The following is a 21,251-nucleotide window of genomic DNA, read 5'->3' on the forward strand; positions in this document are numbered from 1 at the left end:
AGGAGGGGGCGCTCATCAATCTGAGATGAGTCCTGTGGCCCTCCTGTGCAGGGTGGTAAATGTGCAGAAGGGTAAAGTGGGATAGAACACCCCTCCTGGGAGATGGAGACTAGCCATATGGCCTTCTGGCTGTGCCAGTAACGCTATCATGGACAAGGACTTGAGCGTTGACACACGGAAACACACAGACACACACACACATTATGGTTCATATTGAGTCCTCTGTTCACGTTGCATCCTGTTTAGTGAGGCCATTCACTGAAGGTTTTCTGGTTGCCCATTATTCGTGAGTCTCTTTGAAAACATGAAAATCCTGTGGCAGAACATTTAATATTTTAATTCAATAAAGTAAGTAGAGTGTGGACTGTAGTATATCCAAATTTCATAAAACAGAAGCTGAAAATTACCCAGCTGATGTTACCCAGCTTCTCTAGCGCACACCCACTGGACATTTTACTCGCCCATGAGGCCACAGGAGATGATTGTGAATCCAAGTATAGTGACACTGCTGACATTGTAAGTCACATGACAGTGACAACATGTATCTATTCAACATGTCTAAATGTCTACATACTACACACATTCATACATAATAAAACATGCGTTTTTTATTTTTTTCCAGTAGTGTTAAAACTACTGTGAAAATAATGTCTTAGTAATTCTAAAATAGCTTTTAGGTTATTTTTGTTGCCTCAACCCCGACTGATTTGTAATATACTGTAACAATCCAATAATTAAAAGATTCATTTTAATAATGCTACACTGTAAAACCCAACAGTCAACTATATCGAATTAAATAAGTGTAGTTAACTCAAAATTTACTGAAGGTTCTACTTATACTTTACTGAATTCAGCTTATTTGAAAAGAGTTTTGAACTCAGTGTTGAAGGTAATCAGTTCATTAAATACCTTAATACTTTAACTTAAATGGAGTAAGTTCACAGTACTCATATAGATTCGTTTCCTCAAACGGTTTGATTTAACTTTACATTTTGGGTTTTACAATATGTGTATCTGTATGTATTTTTTAAAGTCTTTCTAGCAAACAAAACTAATTCTTAAAACTGTACATGTATTCTTTTGACAGAATACACCATGAAACTTGCAACAGGTAAATAAAAGCTACAACTAGCTTCACACTTACAATATAGCCTAAGATCAATCTTACATTTCAATTGAAAACTCACTTTAAAACAACATCAAGTATTTATACTAATTCATTACTGTGATCAAATGTAGCAGCAATTAGTTATGTGTAGTATTTTATAATTAGCTAAATGCTGCGTCTGCTTAGCATTTCTCATGTAAACAATGAATATTGTAGAAAAAGTATCCTAACTTAAAAAAGACAACTGTATGTTCACTAGCTTCTTGTCTGTTTTTTTTTTTTATCTAAGTTACTTGATTACAATATTAAAGTAGCATGGACATTTTCATTGCAGGACTGAAGACTGGTTAGCGTAATAAAAGTGACAAAAAAGCAGTGAATGATCTTTCTCTAAATAATAACAGTAATCACAAGAATGAAAACACAGAGAGGCAACACTGGAAGTCACTAATGGTTGTCAGATTGAATAATTTGGTTAAAAATGTGCAAAAATAGTCATTTGGTCTAAAGACTTACAAAAGAAACATACACTGACATCAAGCAAGTGCACCTGCAAAGTCTGAATTTTGAGTAGAAAAAAAGCAGCAATTAATTATTGTTGTGTGCAACATAAATATTAGAAGTAGTGTGCGAAATTACTGTTGGCAGAGAGAAATAAGTAAATCAAAGCAGTTAATATAGAAAGAAATTGGCTAATAATGCTTCAAATATTAAGTATTTGAAGTATGCAATTTTGGATGTAGAACATATCTGAATAAGTTGTAGTTATCTATGATTTTGTTATAAACAGTATAGGTTTCTGTACTGTCAATGACAGTAGAGCAAAGCATTATTAAACTATTTCTCAAATGGACAATTAACCTAAAAAAATTACTTACTTTAATACTTTAATGTTGTTCCAAACTTACAATGTAGCTCAATCGAAAAAGAAACCAGACATTGAAAAAAGAAAGACAGACATCTGAACAGTTTCTGAGCCATGCACAGCTAAACGCAAAGCTAGAAGCCTCACTGGATAATCACATAACCATCAGTCCTGTTCAATTTCAAAATGTAGACAGGCAAAAATGAAAAAGTAAATTGTCCAACGAGAGCTCATATGATGAGACATGCAAGAGAGACATGCTTTCAAACACAAGGTCTTTTTCGTTGAGCTTGACAGCATCATTAGTGAGTGACGCAAATGAAGTTTTCAGACCACAGAAGTTTGTGAAAACCCTTCTAACATCAAGAAAGTTTGTGTAATTAAAATCGACACTGATAAGGAACTACAAAAATCTAACACCTAAGTTTAAATATCATCAATTTACAATGTAAAATCTCTGAATAGTAGCTTCCAACAAACACTGTCCTCTCACCGCCCTGCTAAATGATTCAGGGGTCGCAACGTGCTGTTTATGTGTGTGAATTGAGACATACCTCCTCAGGTGGTGGAAGAGCAGTTTCATGGTGTTGTGGTTGGGTTTGGGGAGTTGATGGATCAGTTTCTTCATGGCTTGAACCTTCTGTGTGGGCTCCTTAATTTCTGTTGGCAGGGAAAAGATGATGAAATGTTTTCATTTGAATATTGCTCCTTCATTTGAACCTCTAGGTTCAGAGAGAAGTTAATGTCTTTTCCATCACTTTTTCATTAACATAGCTCATCTAACATCAAAATTTTCCCTAATACTGGACCATTACCCCTTTCTCTATTAATTATAGAGACATGCTCGAGAAGGCCACAGAATATGTCCCATTTCACAACGCTGACTTACCAGAAAGCAAAATCTAGATTGCTACAATTATCTGATTATTTCTTTGCACTTTCGGTATCATCAAAAACGTATGAACAACATAATTCCTTTTTTTAAACATGCCAAAGAATCAGCAATCAGCAGTTAGTCAAACTATAAAGCTATGCAAATATATTTAGTACAACTGACACCATTAAACTCCTCATTTTGATTCCACGCAATTACTTTATAAACTACCTCAGCATTAGATGAAATTAAAGAGACTGCAGAAGTACAACCCAGGCCATCTGTAAAATCAAAGCATATATTGCAACAGTTTTGCAGTCAGGTTTTCAAGTTTCTTACATGAAAGCGCATACGAGTGGTGCTAATGGTGCGTAATAGTCCCCGTCCATTAAAAGCTGTAACACAAGCTGTAAGCGGTGACCTCTTGAACCCTCTGCACTTTACATGTCAGATGGCGAATGACCTCATGGCAAACTCCTGAGAGGCACCAACCTGTGCTGACTGTTGAACATCAGTGTCACTACCTGACCTTTGACATTCTGAAGTCCCTTGAATCCATTTTGAGGATAACAGAAATGCGTATGATTGTGTTATCGCAAACACTGTTAGTGTAAGGAAGCTTGGATTGTAAAATAAGTAATAGGGTAATTTATTGTCGATAAGACTTTCATTGGGAAGATTAGAAAGCGTTTTAATAATTGAATCGATGCTCTTGATCAATATCATAATGGAACCTGAGCAGATGTTGAAATGGAGCTTTTACAGGGCCACCTGTGTGCACTCCAGACTCCCTCTGGTCAAATTTCACCGTAACTGATTTGTTTAAAAGAGTATTAACAGGCTTCCAAGGTTATAAGTCACCAGTTTCCTATGTATATATACACTAACATTCAAATGCTCTGGAGAAAGTCTTTTTTGTTTTATTTTGGGCTGCAATAAAAGCAGCTTTTATTTTTTTATCCATTTTAAGGTCAATATTATTACCCCCCTTAAGCAATATTTTTTTCTATTGTTTATAGAACTAACCAATGTTATACAATGACTTGCCTACTTATGCTAACTTGCCTAATTAACCTATATAATCTAGTTTAGCCTTGAAATAGCAGTTTAAGCTGAATACTAGTATCTTGAAAAAATAATAACATGCATAGTAAATCAAAATAAATAAAATACATATTATATACCATATATGCCCCAGTAGAGCCTTCCCTGCAGGTACAGGACATCAACATGACGTAATATTGAAAAAATGAAACCCAACATCAGGCCGACGTCATAAAATCAACCAAGTATCAACATTTAATCATGTTACACCTTGACGTTGTATGGACATTGCCACTATAACATCTATCAGACCAACCAGGCCCGTGCAGAGACCGTCCAAAGGGCATGTGCAGGATAAATTTTTTGAATAGGGGGGGGGTGCAGAGTGCAGAGTGGATGCGCGCGTACTGAAGAGCGGTGTTGTAGCGTGCGTACTGATCAGCTGTGTTGTCGCGCGCGTACTCAAGAGCGGTGTTGTCGCGCGCCTACTGAAGGGCGGGACCAAAGGTGTGCCGCGTCGCGGGGGCACTTTTGATCATTTTGGAAGGGCACTTTCTATCCAAGACTAAAAAGGGCATGTGCACTGCACAGGTTGAGCCCTATGTGTGCACGTGCCTGAGACCAACACAATCTCAAATCAATCAAATATCAACGTAATTTGACGTTGTTTTTGGATGTCAAAATAACATTGTCCTTAGACTCTGGCTAGATGTTGAATTTTGGTCACCTGACGTCATGATCTAAATCTAACCTAATATTAATGTCGTATGATATTGTGTGCCTGCAGGGTTACGTCTGGTTGAAGCCAAAATTTTTAATCATCCTGTTACATTTTAATTATTCTAAAATAAGTGCTATTTAACAGAGGGAAGACTTGTTTAACATTTAGTAATAACTCATTTATTTTGACTTTGTTTGCCATGGTGACAGTGCACTATGTTTTTCTACTTATTTCTCAAGACACTAGTGTTTTAAGTGCAATTAAATGTGGAAGTGAATTCAAGCTTAAATTATTATGTTATTAATTTCCACTTTAAGCAAAATATATTAAACAAATTTGATTAACCGTTTTAAAGAAAAGGACATGTTTTACTATAGCTTTTAGACCTAAGGTACCACCATAATGGAATATCGCTGTGTCTGACGTCATGGGATTGGTTCTGTTCCCTCAGCTAAACAGATACAATGGAAGTAATGGACTGAACATGGAGACTGCAAATCGTAATTTAACCCATTGCAAGAAGTTGTGGGTTTGGAGCTTGTGCAAATACAATCATCAGATGTGTGTCTTATATAAAACATAAATATTTATTCTATTTTTCTTTGTTCCCCCTTTTAATTACCAATTGTTTGATTCCGTTCAGTCCACTCTCTGTATTTGGCTAACTGCCTGACTGCCTGTCAACCATGGTTTCACCAAGGTTCGGTGCTGATGTAATTTGGGCAGGTATTTTTACTTTTTTACTTTTCACACGGCAGGTTTTTACATCCTTCATACATGTTGAGAGATCAAGTTGATTGATTTGAAAAGGCCAAATCTGTTGACTTAATCAACAAAGACATGACTTAGTAAAGCATGAAGTCATGTGCTTTAATCATTGCATTAGTCTTATTGTAAATCACCTCGTCAGGCAGCGGTCCACCAGCATGAGAGAGTAAACCAAACCGCAACAAACAAATGGTATTTAAAAAAAAGAAAAATAGAAAACATAAGTATGTTTGTATATATTAGACACAACTTTGATGCTTGTAATTAGATCAGCTCTGCGATGCATGTCCACAACTTCATGTATTGGGTTAAATTAGGCTTTACAGTCTCCGTGTTCAGTCCATTTTTCCACCGTATCTGTAAGCTATAGTAAAACATGCCCTTTTCATCAAAATGGTTACATTAATTGAGTTCAATATTTTTTCATTAAAGTGAAAACCAATTTACAAAATAATGTAAGCTTGGCTGACTGTTTCACTTCGTTTAAAGGCCTTACTAGGATATTATGTTAATTAGGAAAGTTATTGGATAATAGTAGTTTGTTCTGTAAATAATCAAAGAAAAATATTTCTTAAAGAGGATATTAAAATTGACATTTATACATAAATTCATATTGGATAGTTTTTATCTTTTATAACATGCAGTTAAGAAGGTTTTCTTTTTTAAAAAAGTATCATCAAAAGATACCTAGAGTAAATGCATTGCTTAAATATCACAATAAAGCAACATGTCATGCTTTTAATCAATTATGCATACTAAAAAGAGCAAAACCGTATTAGTCTTTCTCCCTCTAAGAAAGAAAGCATCCCAGGTTCTCCCTGCCGTGACTGCCCAACAGCTACACCGTGCTATTCATGGGATGTGCCATGGAAGGGAGCTGGCAGTAGTGATGCCCCCAGTCTACTGTACTGCCCAGGATGCCCCCTGGGCACTAATGGAGCAGATGTCTCCGTGTATACACCGCGCTGGCACAGGCTCTGCGAGCAGATGCCCCTGTCAGATGCCAGGTCTGTCAATTGAGCACAGACAGAGACCATGTTCTAGGACAGAGAGTGAATCTCTGACCCGCTCCTTTAGGTACCACTAGCAGAGAGACAATCATTTCTGCTTATTTATGGAGTTGCTTACAACATCAAGCCTTGAGATCATGCAGATGATGCTGAATAATGCAGAAGAATGTTTTAACTTCACATTTGAATGTCCGGGCAGCGTAATTAGTGAAACAACATGTGTTACGAACTTGAATTTTTCACTACAGTTTTCATCAACATTTACTCATTATTTTATTCAAGCAATATCTTTTTTATGACTTTCTCTTGAAGCATTATCTCAGCGGAGGCCGTTAGTTTTCTTTTGGCTTTGACACTGCATGGCAGTCGGCCTGTAAAATATTTAATCTAGTCATTATTGCTGGCATTATTGCTGTCATTAATTACTTTGCCTTTGGTGGCTAGCATATTGGAGATGGTCCCTTGTCCTGTATTTTGGACAGATGGCGAGGACAGTGTCATTAATATAAAACACATTTAAAATGCCTATACCCTAAATCAGCATGGATTCACTATGGTAAGAATTGCTCTGGTAGTACTTTGTACTTATAGGCAGGCAGTTGGTAATCGAAAATCTATTTTCCATGCAGTTGCAATGGAATTTTAAGATCAGAACTAATATATTATGCACTTTAATCTTGCAAACGCAAAAGTTGTATAAACATTTTTAACAGAAATTTATATATATATATATATATATATATATATATATATATATATATATATATATATATATATATATATAAGCCCCTTAAGCTAATTTTTTTTGATAGTCTACAGAACCAACCATCGTTATACAATAACTTGCCTAATTACCCTAACCTGCCTAGTGAACCTTATTAACCTAGTTACGCCTTTAAATGTCACTTTAAGCTCTATAGAAGTGTATTGCAAAATATCTAGTAAAATATTATTTACTGTCATCATGGCACAGAATAAAAAAGAAATCCGTTATTAGAAATGAGTTTGAAACTATGTAAACACTGTTTTATTAGAACAATAACTGCTTAAAATACTATTTAAATGTTAAAAAGCGTACTTTTTTGTTTGTTTTTATTTTATTTTTACAAACCTATACTCTCAGAAATAAAGTTGTCACTGGGGTGGTACCTTTTTAAAAGGTACAAATTTGTACCTAAAGGTCCATATTAATACCTCAAGGGAACATATTAGTACCTAAAAAGTACAAAAGTGGTACTCTTAAAATTTGTAGGTACTAATATATGCTTTTGAGGTACCAATATGGAATCTTTAGATACAAATGTGTACCTTTTGAAAAGGTACCACCCCAATGACAGCTCACGTACCTTTATTTCTGAGAGTGGACTGTGAAATCACAGTTGCTCAAACCACATCAAGTTCATAAGTGTTAATTTTTATTGAATAAAGTGTCCAAAATAATTTTAAGCAAGTCATACTCCTAATCAAAAATGTATAATAAGAAATCTACTAAATATCTTGATGGAACATGATCTTTACTTAACATTCTGAAAAAAAATTGACATAAAGGAAAAATAGAAACAATTTGACCTATACAATGTATTTTGGGCTATTGCCAAAACATATACCCGCACAAATTAAGACTTTGTGGTCACATTATGAAAACAATTTGTGCAGCTTTTGTATTTTTCTAATTCAATGCAGAACAAATACTGTTTATTTTTCAGTATTATAAGTAATTCCTGCTTAATGTGCTTTTTCTGTGGTTAAATGACAAAAGAGAGTTTCATATTTTGCATTTTACATACCTATTGCAGCACAAATGCTTCAGTGCACACTCTTAAAAACAAACCGAGAGCATCATTGTTTTGTGAAAAGAGCTGACGTACAGTAAAGAATAGATGCACTTTTGGTTACAAAAATCTGTGAATATAATCCAATTACAAACAATGAGACCATCTTTACCGCAGTAGAGCTTTGCTTCTCAGGATAAGCCCATCTGCGAGCTTTGTCTGCGGGCTTCTTTAAGCCCCGTCAAGGCAAATATTAGCACACTGCAAATAGTCCTGCAGGTTATGATTAAGATTTTAAATGTATCCCAATTGAATACTTTGCTTTATGAATAACAAAGTCTTAGAGGATCGGCGCTGTAATTTATTAAACATGAAAAACTTCTTGATGAAATATAGAGACTGGGAGAAGATTTATGCATTTGAAAATATTTCTGCACGCTGGCTTTGCATGGCAATGAGGCCACGTTGCACAAATGAGCAAAGCTGCAGTGAATGTAAAGACTTGTGATTCACAGGCTGAAGTTTGAAACTGTCAGCTGAAAAGAGCATAACATCAGAATAGACAAACAATTATGTTATGACAGATGTACTGACTGACGCAGCTCTGATTGCCATTATTTCACACTTCAATTGTGGCACATTGCAGATGAAAACATGCAGAAAATCATGCTGGGAAATGTTACCATGTCTTTTTGAAAATGTGCAAATGTGATATATTTAACACATACATAGCCTACAATATGTAAAATATGTATCATCGGAATTATCTGTCCAGATTACTACATAAACACTTATATAATATAATATAATATAATATAATATAATATAATATAATATAATATAATATAATTTAATATGATATAATATAATATAATATAATATAATATAAAATAATATAATATAATATAACATTAAATAACATAATATAATATAATATAATATAATATAATATAATATAATATAACATAACATAACATAACATAACATAACATAACATAACATAATATAATATAATATAATATAATATAACATTAAATAACATAACATAATATAATATAACATAACATAACATAACATAATATAATATGATATAATATAATGAAATATAATATGATATAATATAATATATAATTAAAGTTAAATGTATTCAATTAAATAATTAAGTCCCATGTGCATTACATAGTTTATTATTATTATTATTATTATTATTATTATTATTATTATTATTATTATTGTTGTTGTTGTTGTTGTTGTTGTTGTTGTTGTTGCTGCTGCTGCTATGGGTGTTATTGTAACACAAAGTTACATTTTTCATATGGAAACTGAATGAAAGACTATGGTTGGTCGATTGGACTATTTTGTTGTTGTTGTTGTTGTTGTTGTTGTTGTTGTTGTTGTTGTTGTTGTTGCTGCTGCTATGGGTGTTATTGTACAACAAATGATCGACTATGGCTGCGTCCGAAACCACATACTTCCATACTATATAGTAAGCTAAAGTCATTATGTGAGCAGAGTAGAATGTCAGAATTCGTAGAATTCAAAAATCAGTATGCGAGAAGTACCCAGATGACCTACAGTACTACTTCGAGCGAGATCATGAAGTACGCATCCCATGCATGCTGCGCTATCCCATGATGCCCCGCAAGAGAATTCATGAATAGGAGTGAAGTGATGCAACTGACGCAGATAGGTCACGTGACTATGATAAAATGGCAGATGTAGTACGTCCGAATTCCATTCATACTTCTCACATTCATACTGTTTAAAATGTACTTTTCTAACGGCTGAGTAGAATGTTTAAATTCAGATGCAGTGCCTACTGAGTGGTAGACAGTTTGGATGCAGCTAATGAATGGTTAATTGGACAATTCTGTTGTTGTTGTTGTTTTTGCTGCTGCTGCTGCTGCTGCTGTTGTTGCTATGGGTGTTATTGTACCACAAAGTTACATTTCTCATATGGAATCAGAATGAAAGACTATGATTGGTCGATTGAATTCATGCATTCATTCTTTTTTTTTTTCGGCTTACTCCCTTTATTAATCTGGGGTCGCCACAGCGGAATGAACGGCCAACTTATCCATCCTATGTTTTATGCAGCTGATGCCCTTCCAGCTGCAATCCATCACTGGGGAACACCCATACACTCTCATTCACATACATACACTACGGACAATTTAGCTTACCCAATTCACTTATCGCGCGTGTATTTGAACGTGGGGAAAACATGCAAACTGACCCAGCTGAGGCTCGAACCAGCAACCTTTTTGCTGTGAGGCAGCAACACTACCTACTGCGCCACTGCATCGTCTATAATAATAATATATAATAATAATATAATAAACATACTATACTGCCATATATATGATAATATCAATTACAAAAACAGCATTATTAGTATTATCACTATTGTCTTGCAATAAATAACGGAATAAGCCTTTGCACCCCTTTCTAGCTGTCTGCAGTTGGTCATCTTCAGATGTGATATGTAACAGCCCATCTGAATGAACTGTCCAGATTACTACACAAACGCTGGATTGTGTGTGTGGGCCCGCAGAACAAAGCCTCCATTTGTCAACAAGTATGTCTTCGCTTTGTACAACAAGGCGAGCTTGTCTATTGGACAGGTGGCAGGACAATGTCGCTAAGATACCAGGCAATATGAATAATAGATTTAGTCCATCGAGCGCCAAGAGCTGGTGCTGCCACATCCACAACAGGCACCCAGTGAAAGAATGGAAAATTAGGCCAACTGTTCACCTGAGGACCCTGGAAGCCCAAATGTTGATTTGCGGGAGTGAGCGCATACATTTTAAATAAACACGCAGATTGCAAGTGAGAAAACGAAATGTGCTCAAAGCGCCTCACAAATGGTGAGTGAAGGGGCCGTTTAAATGTTGGGTGAAGTCTTAAGCTTGAACATTACAGATGAATAAATGGAAAAAAATGTGCAGGGAGCTTAAAGGCATAGTTTATCTGAGCATTAAAGTTCTGTTATTATTTTATCACCCTCCATTTGAGTTCTTCTGTTCAACACAAAAGTAGGTATCAACTACAATGCATTGATTTCCGTAGTATTTATTTTCCTACTATGAATGTCAATGGGTATATTAGAAAATTATTTACACTATTCTGAATAATGCAACATTTTGATTGAGGTGTTTGCATAAGTTGCTTTTAAAATAAACCTTTCATCTTCCCATTTTTATGCTATATTACATATATTCATGAAATGCACAATATGTGAATTATTTTCATAAATATCCAAAAGTATCATGCACAGTGTTATACAGTGGAAGTCAAAATTATTAGCCCCCCTTTGATTTTTTTTTTCTTTTTTAAATATTTCCCAAATGAAAATTTCACAGTATGTCTGATAATACTTTTTTTTTTTTTTTTTTTTTTTTGGAGAAAGTCTTATTTGTTTTATTTTGGCTAGAATAAAAGCAGTTTTTAATTTTTTAAGCATTATTTTAAGGATATTTGGATGGAGGTAAATAATGGGGTGAATAATTCTGAAAAAAAAATGTCTATGCTGACATATGTACTTAAATTACCCCAAATCTTTTGAAGAATGTTTAAATCCAGAGACATAAGCAGTTTTAAATATTGTCATGGACCGTATCTGTGTGGCCATGCTAACATCAAACGTTGATTTTCAGTTTGGATTTAACCAAAACACAGCCTTATTCCGCTTCATGCTACAATGATAATAAATCTGGAATACATTAGCTCATCCATGAACATGATTTTTGCTAATGAAGATGACAACTCCCATGATTCCACACTCAGTCACAGCGTCATCAAACTACACCTTAAGGCAGACTTATATTTCTGTGTCAGGCGCACTACCCACAAGTGTGGGTAGTGTTGAGAGCAGTAAACCCAATAGAGCGAGTGTTTATAAGTGTCGAATCCCGGGAAGGAGCTCCATATGTAAACTTTTGTTAGGTGTTTAACTTATGATTAAAGTTGTCTGCCGGTTCCTGCCTCTGAATGAGAAAGTTTGAGCTACTTGTACATTAAGGTAGCGTTCAGAAAAAACAAAACACTCATGAAACAACTCGGCACAGAGAAGCATAGAAACCTACTGCCAGCTAGCATTTCGAAAGTGTTATGGCAGAACAATAAAAACAGCATGCAGAAGTATAAATGCCCGACTACACGCAAGACATAGTTACGGAGATTGCTCGATGCAGAAGTATAAACCAGCCTTTAGTTTGTTATGAATATGCCCTCTATTGGCAGAAATTACATACTGTGCCTTTATTTTCATCCAGTCATGAAGTCACTGCATAAGAGCATTTAAGTTTACTTCGGCAATTTTGTGTATGCAGATTGTCTTCGTTATGGTACTACATACAATTTTGGATTGTTTAATTTTTAATTATACGAAGGTTTCAAGTTCAACAAACTATTTGTCATGCTATACATGCAAACAGATGATGCTGACACAAATTTACACTCAAAGGCACTTTTTTTATTGTTAAACTGCTACTGCCATGCTGTTGCCACTATCGTGTGTGTAATCCAGTTGTAAAATGGGGAAAGAAGTCCTACGCGTTGCCATTAGTGTGATTAAGGTGTGTACATGTTTTTACAACACTTTGGTAAAGTGACTAATAAGAATACTTAGCATTTTATTTTATTTGTGTTCACTTCGAGTGTGATTATGGTAATCAAAAAAGGCTGCTAACATGGTAGATTTTTCATCAGAGTATTGTTTTAATTGTGTTAATATCAGACCACTGTTGTCTGTGTACGCTTAGTGAATGGCTACCAGTTTACAACATTTGAAATATATCCTTTTGCACAATGTTCAATGAAAAAAAAAACTGATTAAGATTTGGAACCACTTGTGGGTGAATACATGGAGAGTAAATGTTAATTTTTGGATGAACTGTCCCTTTAAATAACTTTAATTTCCAGATGCCATGTGTGATTGGGCAACTGTCCTAATTGAATGGATCCTCGTCCAAAGTGCCGTTCCAGAGACCTTTAGTTAATATCACCCATATAAAGGGCAGCCATGGTTAGAGGATTTGTCCTCTTTTGACAGTAATGATAGAGCGATACAGAAGACATGAGCTGCTCAGATATCAGCAGATTCGCTGGAAATGCCTGTGAATGGTCTAGTGAGATCAATGAAACAGGATGTTGGACAGTTTCAACAAATGGAATATAAAACAAGTTGAAAAGTTCATTAAACTATGACGATTTTTCAGACAGCGGAGGAGTTTACTAACCTAAATACTACAAAGAAAACAAGGCTTTGTGGCAACACATTACAATTTTCAAGTCTACAGTGCATAAATGACACAATTATTTTTCCTGAAAATAATATAATAGAATAGAATAGAATGTTTTTTACTTCGTAAAATGCAGGCTTAAAATAAGTCAAAATGAAATCAATGAAAGGTCACGTTTAGTCATTATAAAAAACATTGAAATTAATTTTTAAAAAACAATTAAGATAGTAAGTGAATAAAGATAGATTAAAAATAATACCCCATCAATTTAATTAAAATACCCTAGTGAAAATATATGCTGAAAGGATTGACAGTTTGCACACTGCATACTACAATAGCAACAGTACAGTAGTATGTTCCCAATTACTTCCTCTCTGTTTTGGTGAGACATGTTGCAGGTTGGACTAATTATACCTCCTGCTATTAGGGGCATTTTACAGTAATAATTAGTTGTCTAAACACTATCTGTAAGTGATCGGGCTCATCCACTGATTAATTGGATGCATGCAGTTTGTGGTACCCTGGCCTACATGCGGCACGAGTAAATATTTATTAGCAAATTACAGCATCACCCCAGGCCTGTTCCCATTCTGTCTCACGCATATTTCTGCTTCCAGTGGGGAAATTCTGAGGTGCTGTGCTCATAATGATATCCCTGCACTTATTACAGGGAGCGCACTGGCCTTCTGGTTCATTTCTTAAGATTCTGGAAACAGAAATCCATTTTAAAAATACTCCAAATCAGCTTGTCTGATGTCGTAAATAAATAAAATGCCTAGTTCTAGAATTTCCTCTGTCTTTATTACTCACCCTCAAGTGGTTCAAAACCTTTCTGAGTTACTTTTTCATTTATTTTTTTTTACTGTTATACACAAAAATATATATTTTGTAGAATATTGGTTACCCATTTTTTCATTCACAAAGGAAAACAATACAAAATGGGAGTCAGTAGCAACCAGTTTTCAACGCTTCTCAAAATCTTATTATGTTTTCAATAGAAGAAAGAAACAAGTGTAGGATGAGTAAATGATAATAGAATAAAATTTTTTATATAACTATCCATGTAAATAAATAAAGTTGCCATTTCTGTGTGGAGTTTACATGTTCTCCCCGCGTGCGCGTGCTCTGGTTTCCCCCATAGTCCAAAGACATGCAGTGTAGGTGAATTAAATGAGCTAATTTTGCCGTAGTGTATGTGAAAGAATGAGTATTATGGATGTTTCCCAGTACTGGGTTGCAGTTGTAAGGGCATTCGCTGTGTAAAACATATGCAGGACAAGTTGCAGATTCGTTCCGCTGTGGCGACCCCTAATAAATAAATGGACTAAGCCGAAGAAAAATTTATGAATATCATCCCTAGCCATAAAAACTACTACTCATCAAAATCTTATGTGGAAACAATCATAATTTCTGGTATAAACAGTGAAGGATAAAATTGCATTATCTTCATAAAATGTTTTGCATTTGCTGCATACCGTAAACTATGAGATTTAAAAGTGAGGTCTGTTCATTCTATAGGGCCACAAGAGGACATTTAAAAGTCCCTGAAATTTTGAAAGGAAAATATATCTAAATTGTATACAAATTTAAACGAAAATAAAAGTGTTGAAAATAAATTTATTTAAATTAAATAACACTACATACTTAATACACACTAAATACTCTTAACACTAAATGTGTTTACATCAATTAATACACTTTTATTTACTTTGAACTTAAAGGCATATTTCACCCAAAAACAAACAAACGTACGTTTGCTCTACTTGTTCCAAATGAGTTGAGCCCCATTCTTTTGTTAAAGTTGTGTTGGAATGAATGAAAAGATATGGTAAGAATGTTAGAAAATGCAAGCCATGGACTTCGATATATGTATTTTTTCATACTATGTATGTCAATGGCTATCAGTTCCTTCAAAATATGTCTTCTTTGTGTTCAACAAAATAAACAGCATACACTTAAATGTTTGGAAGTTAAAAATAGTTCAGCTTATTTTGATAATAATTGATTTTAACAGAATGTTACAAGGAGCAGCATTTATTTGAAAAGGAAATATTCTATGATACTTTGATCAAATTAAGGCGTTCTTGCTGAACAAAAACATCTATTTAAAAAATAATAGTAAAATGCTGCCCACAATCCTTCGCCTGCTAGAGTGGCGTTCACACAAAAGGTTTAAAAAAACTTCTGTCATTCCTGTTCACAATGTTTAGCTCCATAAAGCGGCAATTGTGCCTACAGTGTTCAGCACTCATTGTTTGCTCTATACTTACTCTCTATTTACACACCCGTATAAGACTTAGTGCATAGTTTATCGCCACTACGCAGTTCACACGGCCACTAATCTGAAAGTGTTTGTTTTTAAACTAACAGGGCTTCAGAAACAGAAAGAGCCATAAAACAAAAGTGCAGGACAAATGTTGTTTTAAGCACAAAGGTACATACATATATTTCAGAAGGTACATGCCTTTGAGAAGGTAGATTGCCCAAGAGAAACACACTGGCGTCAGCTGGACGCTCAAGATGAGGCCCAGAGTTTGCTCTGTGCTGCTGGAGGGAGGCTACACGTGACACCAAGGCTGATCTGGTGACAGTTTCTGTCTGGACCACAGGCCCTGACTTTGCCCTCTGGCCTGAGAAATTCCCCCATTCCCCAAACAAGAGAGTTTGACTGATCTCAGCACCTCCCTGTCAAAGAGCGACCCCTTTTGGCTGACAGATCTGCAAGAATGCCTCTAAGAGGGTCAATCCCAAATAGCACAACTCAACCCAAGAGTGGTGAGGGGTTTAGCCATGCGTGGCTTAAATTACAGTTAGAAGGACTGGGTCAAACTAGGCTGTAAACCATGAATGGGGTAGGGGGGAAGCTGTATGCTGTACATTTGAAGTAATCCAAAGTCTCACACCAAATTAATCATTCCATGTAATATATTCCAAAAGTTCTAATCCCAAATATTTGTAGCAATAACACTATCGATTTCAGTACTTACTAATGGTTTCCACAAACAAGTCGAAAAAGCGAAAGGGAAACAGGGGCTCTGGCAGTTCACGGAAAAACATCTTTAGCGCTCCGGTGATGACATGGATGTCCTCCCATTGGCTGTCGCCCAAGTCAAGCTCCTCCTCTGGGGAAAGAGAGACACAGTCAGAGAAGCCAACAGAGAGAATTAGAACAACAGTCGTTTGATGAGGAAATTAAAAAATGCTAATCATTATGTCAACGTTAATACGCCCCTTGAGAGCCGAGCACATTGTCCTGCCTGCATTTCATTGCATATCAAAATGGCAGTGAATATCCTTATCAAACAATTTGTGGCGCCTAATACAAACCAAGCATTTTATACCTTTCAGCCTCCCCTGTAGAGATAAAACGATATTGTGTCATTTAGATGAAACCAACCGCTGATGATTAAGCTTACCTTGGTCCACTAGGAAGCGTAGTTTCTGGATAATAGCCAAATTGCCGCTCACTCTGTATATCCCATCGGCCTCCAGGCCTGTGAGGACAGAGTAAAGACATCTGTCAGTCAGTCAGCCAGGCGTGTGATGAAATGCCTATTATTTCTTTTTAAATGATCATGGTTTTTGGACATACCTCGCTTTTCAACTTCCTCCACACACAACTTGACAAATTTGGGCACTGTGGTCTTTTCTCTGTCGCACAGGGTCAGCATGTGACAACCAAACACTCGGTCTGTACATAAATATGTCATTGACAATATTAAAAAGCATTTATCATTAATATGATCAACAGCAATTAACTTAAATATTACAATTAATTCAATACAGCATTAAATATTGACATTGTAGAACCATTTTGTTAACTAGGGCCCCAACTGAGCTGGCCCAACTGAGCTTGGTATCTCTCAAGGTTACTTCCTTCACTTTCGTCAATTGGTAAAGTTTTGTTCCTCACCACTGGCTTGCTTGGTTTGGGACTTGTAAAGCTGCGCATCAATGAATTTGCTCTTCAGTGTTTGGACTTTTAGCAGTGAAAATTAAACCACAATGAACTGAACTAAACAGCACTTTAGTTTTTAGAATAACTCTTCAGTTTCAATTTACTAAAACTTCTATGTAAAGCTGCTTTGACACAATCTACATTACATGTTTATTAGTATTTATATAGTATGATTGTTTGCAGTATACTCAAAATTCCAATGCACAGGTTTTGACACACACTTTCTCACGGCACCAGATCACTCCTGTAGTTCAGCAACTTCACTGGCTTCCTGTTAAGTCACATATTAATTTTAAGACCTTGATTTTAACATATAAAGCAGTGCATGAGCTTGCACCTGACTACATTTTTGACCTGGTAACTCTCGCCACTCCCACCCGCAGTCTTCATTCTTCATCTGAACTTATGCTGTATCAGCCACGTTGTAAATTAAAGACCAGGAGTGGTAGAGCTTTTTCGTACAGTGCGCCTAAGCTATGGAATAGTCTAACCATCAGCATCAGGAATGCTGCTTCTCTGGATTGTTTTAAAAAACATCACAAGACTCACATTTTAACCATTGCTTTTAACTTAGATTGATTGTTTTTGTCAATTTAATCATTCACTTTTATTTTATTGTCTTATTGTGGTGTTTTTACTTTATTGTGTATTTACGTATTTTTTATTGTTCTGCTTTCTTACTGTTTGCCTTGTATGTCTCCTAGCGCTTTGGGTCTAAAAAAATTGCACTATAAATAAAATGTATAATTTTTATTATTATTATTATTATTATTATTATCATCTTGTACTACATTCCTAATTCAACACAAAACCTAAACCTACTACTACTAACTAACTTACTAACTGTTAATAAACAACTAACTAGTGTTATATTGAACTAATACCCTTAGCTAATGGTTTGTTAATTGTTTGAATTCTACATTAAAATTCTCATTATTAATCAGGGGTCGCCATAACAAAATAAACCGCCAATTTATCCATCATATGTTTTATGCAGTGGATGCTCATCCAGCCACAACCCAACACTAGAAAAAAACACCTAAACACTCTTGCATTCACACACATACACACTATGGACAATTTAGCTTATTCAACTATTCCGCATGTCTATACCCACGCGAACACAGGGAGAACATGCGAATTCCTCACAGAAATGGCAACTGAACCAGCATGGGCTTGAACCAGTGACCTTTTTGCTGTAAGGCAATCGTGCTACCCACTGCACCACCATGACACCCCTAATAGTAAAGTTGTCAATTTGGTGTCAATATGTTAATTTGGTGAAATTTATAAAAGACAGTTTATTTAACAGCATTTTTGTCACCGAAAACACTGTAAAATGTAGTAATGCTATGCTTGAGTCAGTTTGTGAACAAATACCAAAGATCAACAACAAATAAATATAAGTGTGGTTAATCATTCCACATTTTACGCAATTAATTTGAGTTATGATTGACAGTTAAAAAGCTTGATAAAAGCAATGACTAGTTACACCCTGCTTTAAAAAATAATTACAGATTGAGGCACCCTCAGCGGTCCTGCTTATTAAAGGACACACCACCACGGGCATTATAATGTACTGTGTGACCCAGGAACTTCTGCGTAGTATAATGTTTTCGGGGCCATCGTATTTTCAAAGACGGCCCACAAAAGATCAGAACGCTCCATAATGAGCAAAACCACAGTAGTCGGCACAGAGGTGTAAGTGTCCTCATCATGTGGCTTTTTGAGTTCATATAGGCCCGGGCGAACCATCCCAGAGGCTTCTGGAACATCAAAGATGTCCTGCTCTCATTTCGGCACCCGCGAGGAGCGAGGGGGAAGTGGAGATGTGCTAAATGCATAAATGACTGCGAGCAAGCCACCTTTGCATACAAATGCGCATTCAGAGAAATATCAGGCAGGAGGGGCATTTCTAAATAAATGACTATTAAAAAGCACTGGCACAATATGGAAGGATCCTAATTTCGAGATGGATGTTTAGCAGGCTAGCTTGCCTTGGAGCTGTGCCAGAGATAGCTGTGTTTGGGGCCACCTGCGCTACCCCGTTTAATCCACAGTAGTTTTATTCATTCCTTCAATATTGTCCTCTTTGATCTCCCATTTACCCCCACAGATACTACATTAAAGGGTCTTTTCTGACACCAGTGGAAATTAAAGATATCATTACCTTCATGCCAGGGTTCCAAGTATGCTTAAAATATCCTTTAATGTTATGTTTGGTATATGGCATGAATGGAATAAATTAGTTACAGTCTTTAAGAATTCACATCAGGGACTGCTTGTTGAGCTGGTATAATGTATAAAGGAAAAAGAAAGTCTTGCTTCCTGTTTTTTTTAACTGGGTCACAGTTTTGTTTAATATGGAAACATGCAGAGCCAAAATAATCTAATGTCCTAAGATTGCACATTCATATGTCATCGTGTAATATGTAACCTGTAATTATGTAGCATGTAATTATGACTATTAACTGGGCTACAACTGGGAAAAGTTGTTAAATGAATAACGGCCCTTTCACACCAAGGATTGTGTAACAATAACTATAATGATAACTATATGAGCGCCTATTCCAAGGCATAACCTTCAGTTTGTCACAAACTGTGCACTGCAGTTTTGGTGTCTGCCAATTTAAATATTGGTGCACTTGGTGAATTCTGATTGGCTGTCAATGCTTTTATTGTTCATCAACTCTTCGCTGATTTTGTTAGTGTTCTTTTAAAGTATAACTACTGTAATGATTACTACCAACAGCAAGGATGTAGTTATTAAAACACACTTCAGTTTAATATCCTGTGCTTTAAGTGCTTAACCTCAATCAGTATTACATATTTGGGTCTTCCAAGACCTACATTTCTAAAGACAGATGTGTCTCTAACTGCTGCAATGGCATGAACCTTGCCTTAAAATGTAAACTAAACTATATTTTATTCAAATATAATACATTTAAAAGCCCAATATATAAGATTTTTGTATCAAAATTTTCAAAAGCTAGTAGAACTGTCACAATCACAAGTGATCTAGTCCATACAGATAGTTGGACAACTACAAATCTACCACCAATACAACTACAAATCCCATTTTACCTGTTTGCACACACCTGTTTCAGATCACTGATGATCTGATGAATCATAAACTGGACTTTAAAGACACTTCTCTTAGCAACATACATTTCTGAGTCTTGTTTAACCCTGTGTAACATTACAAAGAGTTCTTCCTTGTTTGTCTTGCCATGTTTCGATCCTTTAACCGTTTTGATTCTCTGCCACCTAGCCTGAACTTTTGCCTGTACTTGGATCATGTATTTTGGATTATTTTGGATTTTTGCTGTATTAAATGATCCCAAATGTTTCGAAAAATGCTCAAATAAAGATGAATAAGTAATTTTAACTAGTGTCATGGACCATGTGATTGTGTCATCATGCTAATGATGTCACACCCTCAGTTTCTGCTTTATATTAATATAAAACATGGAAAAGCCAAAGGCACTTTAATATGTTGTGCCTTTTATTAGACCACACAGAGCAGTATTATAACAGAACCATAAAATATATTTAGTATGAAAAAACAGAGCTGATTCTTCCCACATGATTTTGTTTGAAAGAACCGAAAGTGGTCAACTGTGTCATAATAAAAGCTCCACTGCTTTAATGCCGTGTCATGCTCCACTCTCATCAGCAATTGCTTTGGCGTCTTGTTTCGATTTGATGGCTTACAGACTTACTCTGCATCAACATAATAGGTTTTGAATACTTTAGCTCATCCACGAACATGATTTCCCCAGTTTACTTAGGATACAATGAAGATGACAACTCCCATGATTCCACACTTGGTCACGCAGTCATTAAACTAAACCTTTATTTGTTGTGAATAAGTGACAGTAACAA

General features: G+C 35.6%; 1 protein-coding gene across 7 annotated transcripts in view; it reads right to left on the reverse strand.

The window, feature by feature from the left end:
- arhgap15 (Rho GTPase activating protein 15) overlaps positions 1-21,251 on the reverse strand; it is a 66,521-nt gene that overhangs the window by 12,704 nt on the left and 32,566 nt on the right. For all 7 annotated transcript variants that reach the window (XR_015498689.1, XR_015498688.1, XR_015498687.1 and 4 more), the window contains 4 exon segments: positions 17,001-17,099; positions 16,825-16,902; positions 16,396-16,530; positions 2,528-2,633 (listed from right to left, as the gene is read on the reverse strand). Coding sequence is in view for 3 of the 7 variants with exons in the window: in XM_087265735.1 (XP_087121861.1) it covers positions 2,528-2,633; positions 16,396-16,530; positions 16,825-16,902; positions 17,001-17,099 (418 nt within the window). In the remaining 4 variants the exon portion in view is untranslated.

This window comes from Danio rerio, chromosome 9, assembly GCF_052040795.2.
Source record: "Danio rerio strain M-AB ecotype USA chromosome 9, GRCz13ab, whole genome shotgun sequence".
In the NCBI taxonomy this organism is placed as follows: Eukaryota; Metazoa; Chordata; class Actinopteri; order Cypriniformes; family Danionidae; genus Danio; species Danio rerio.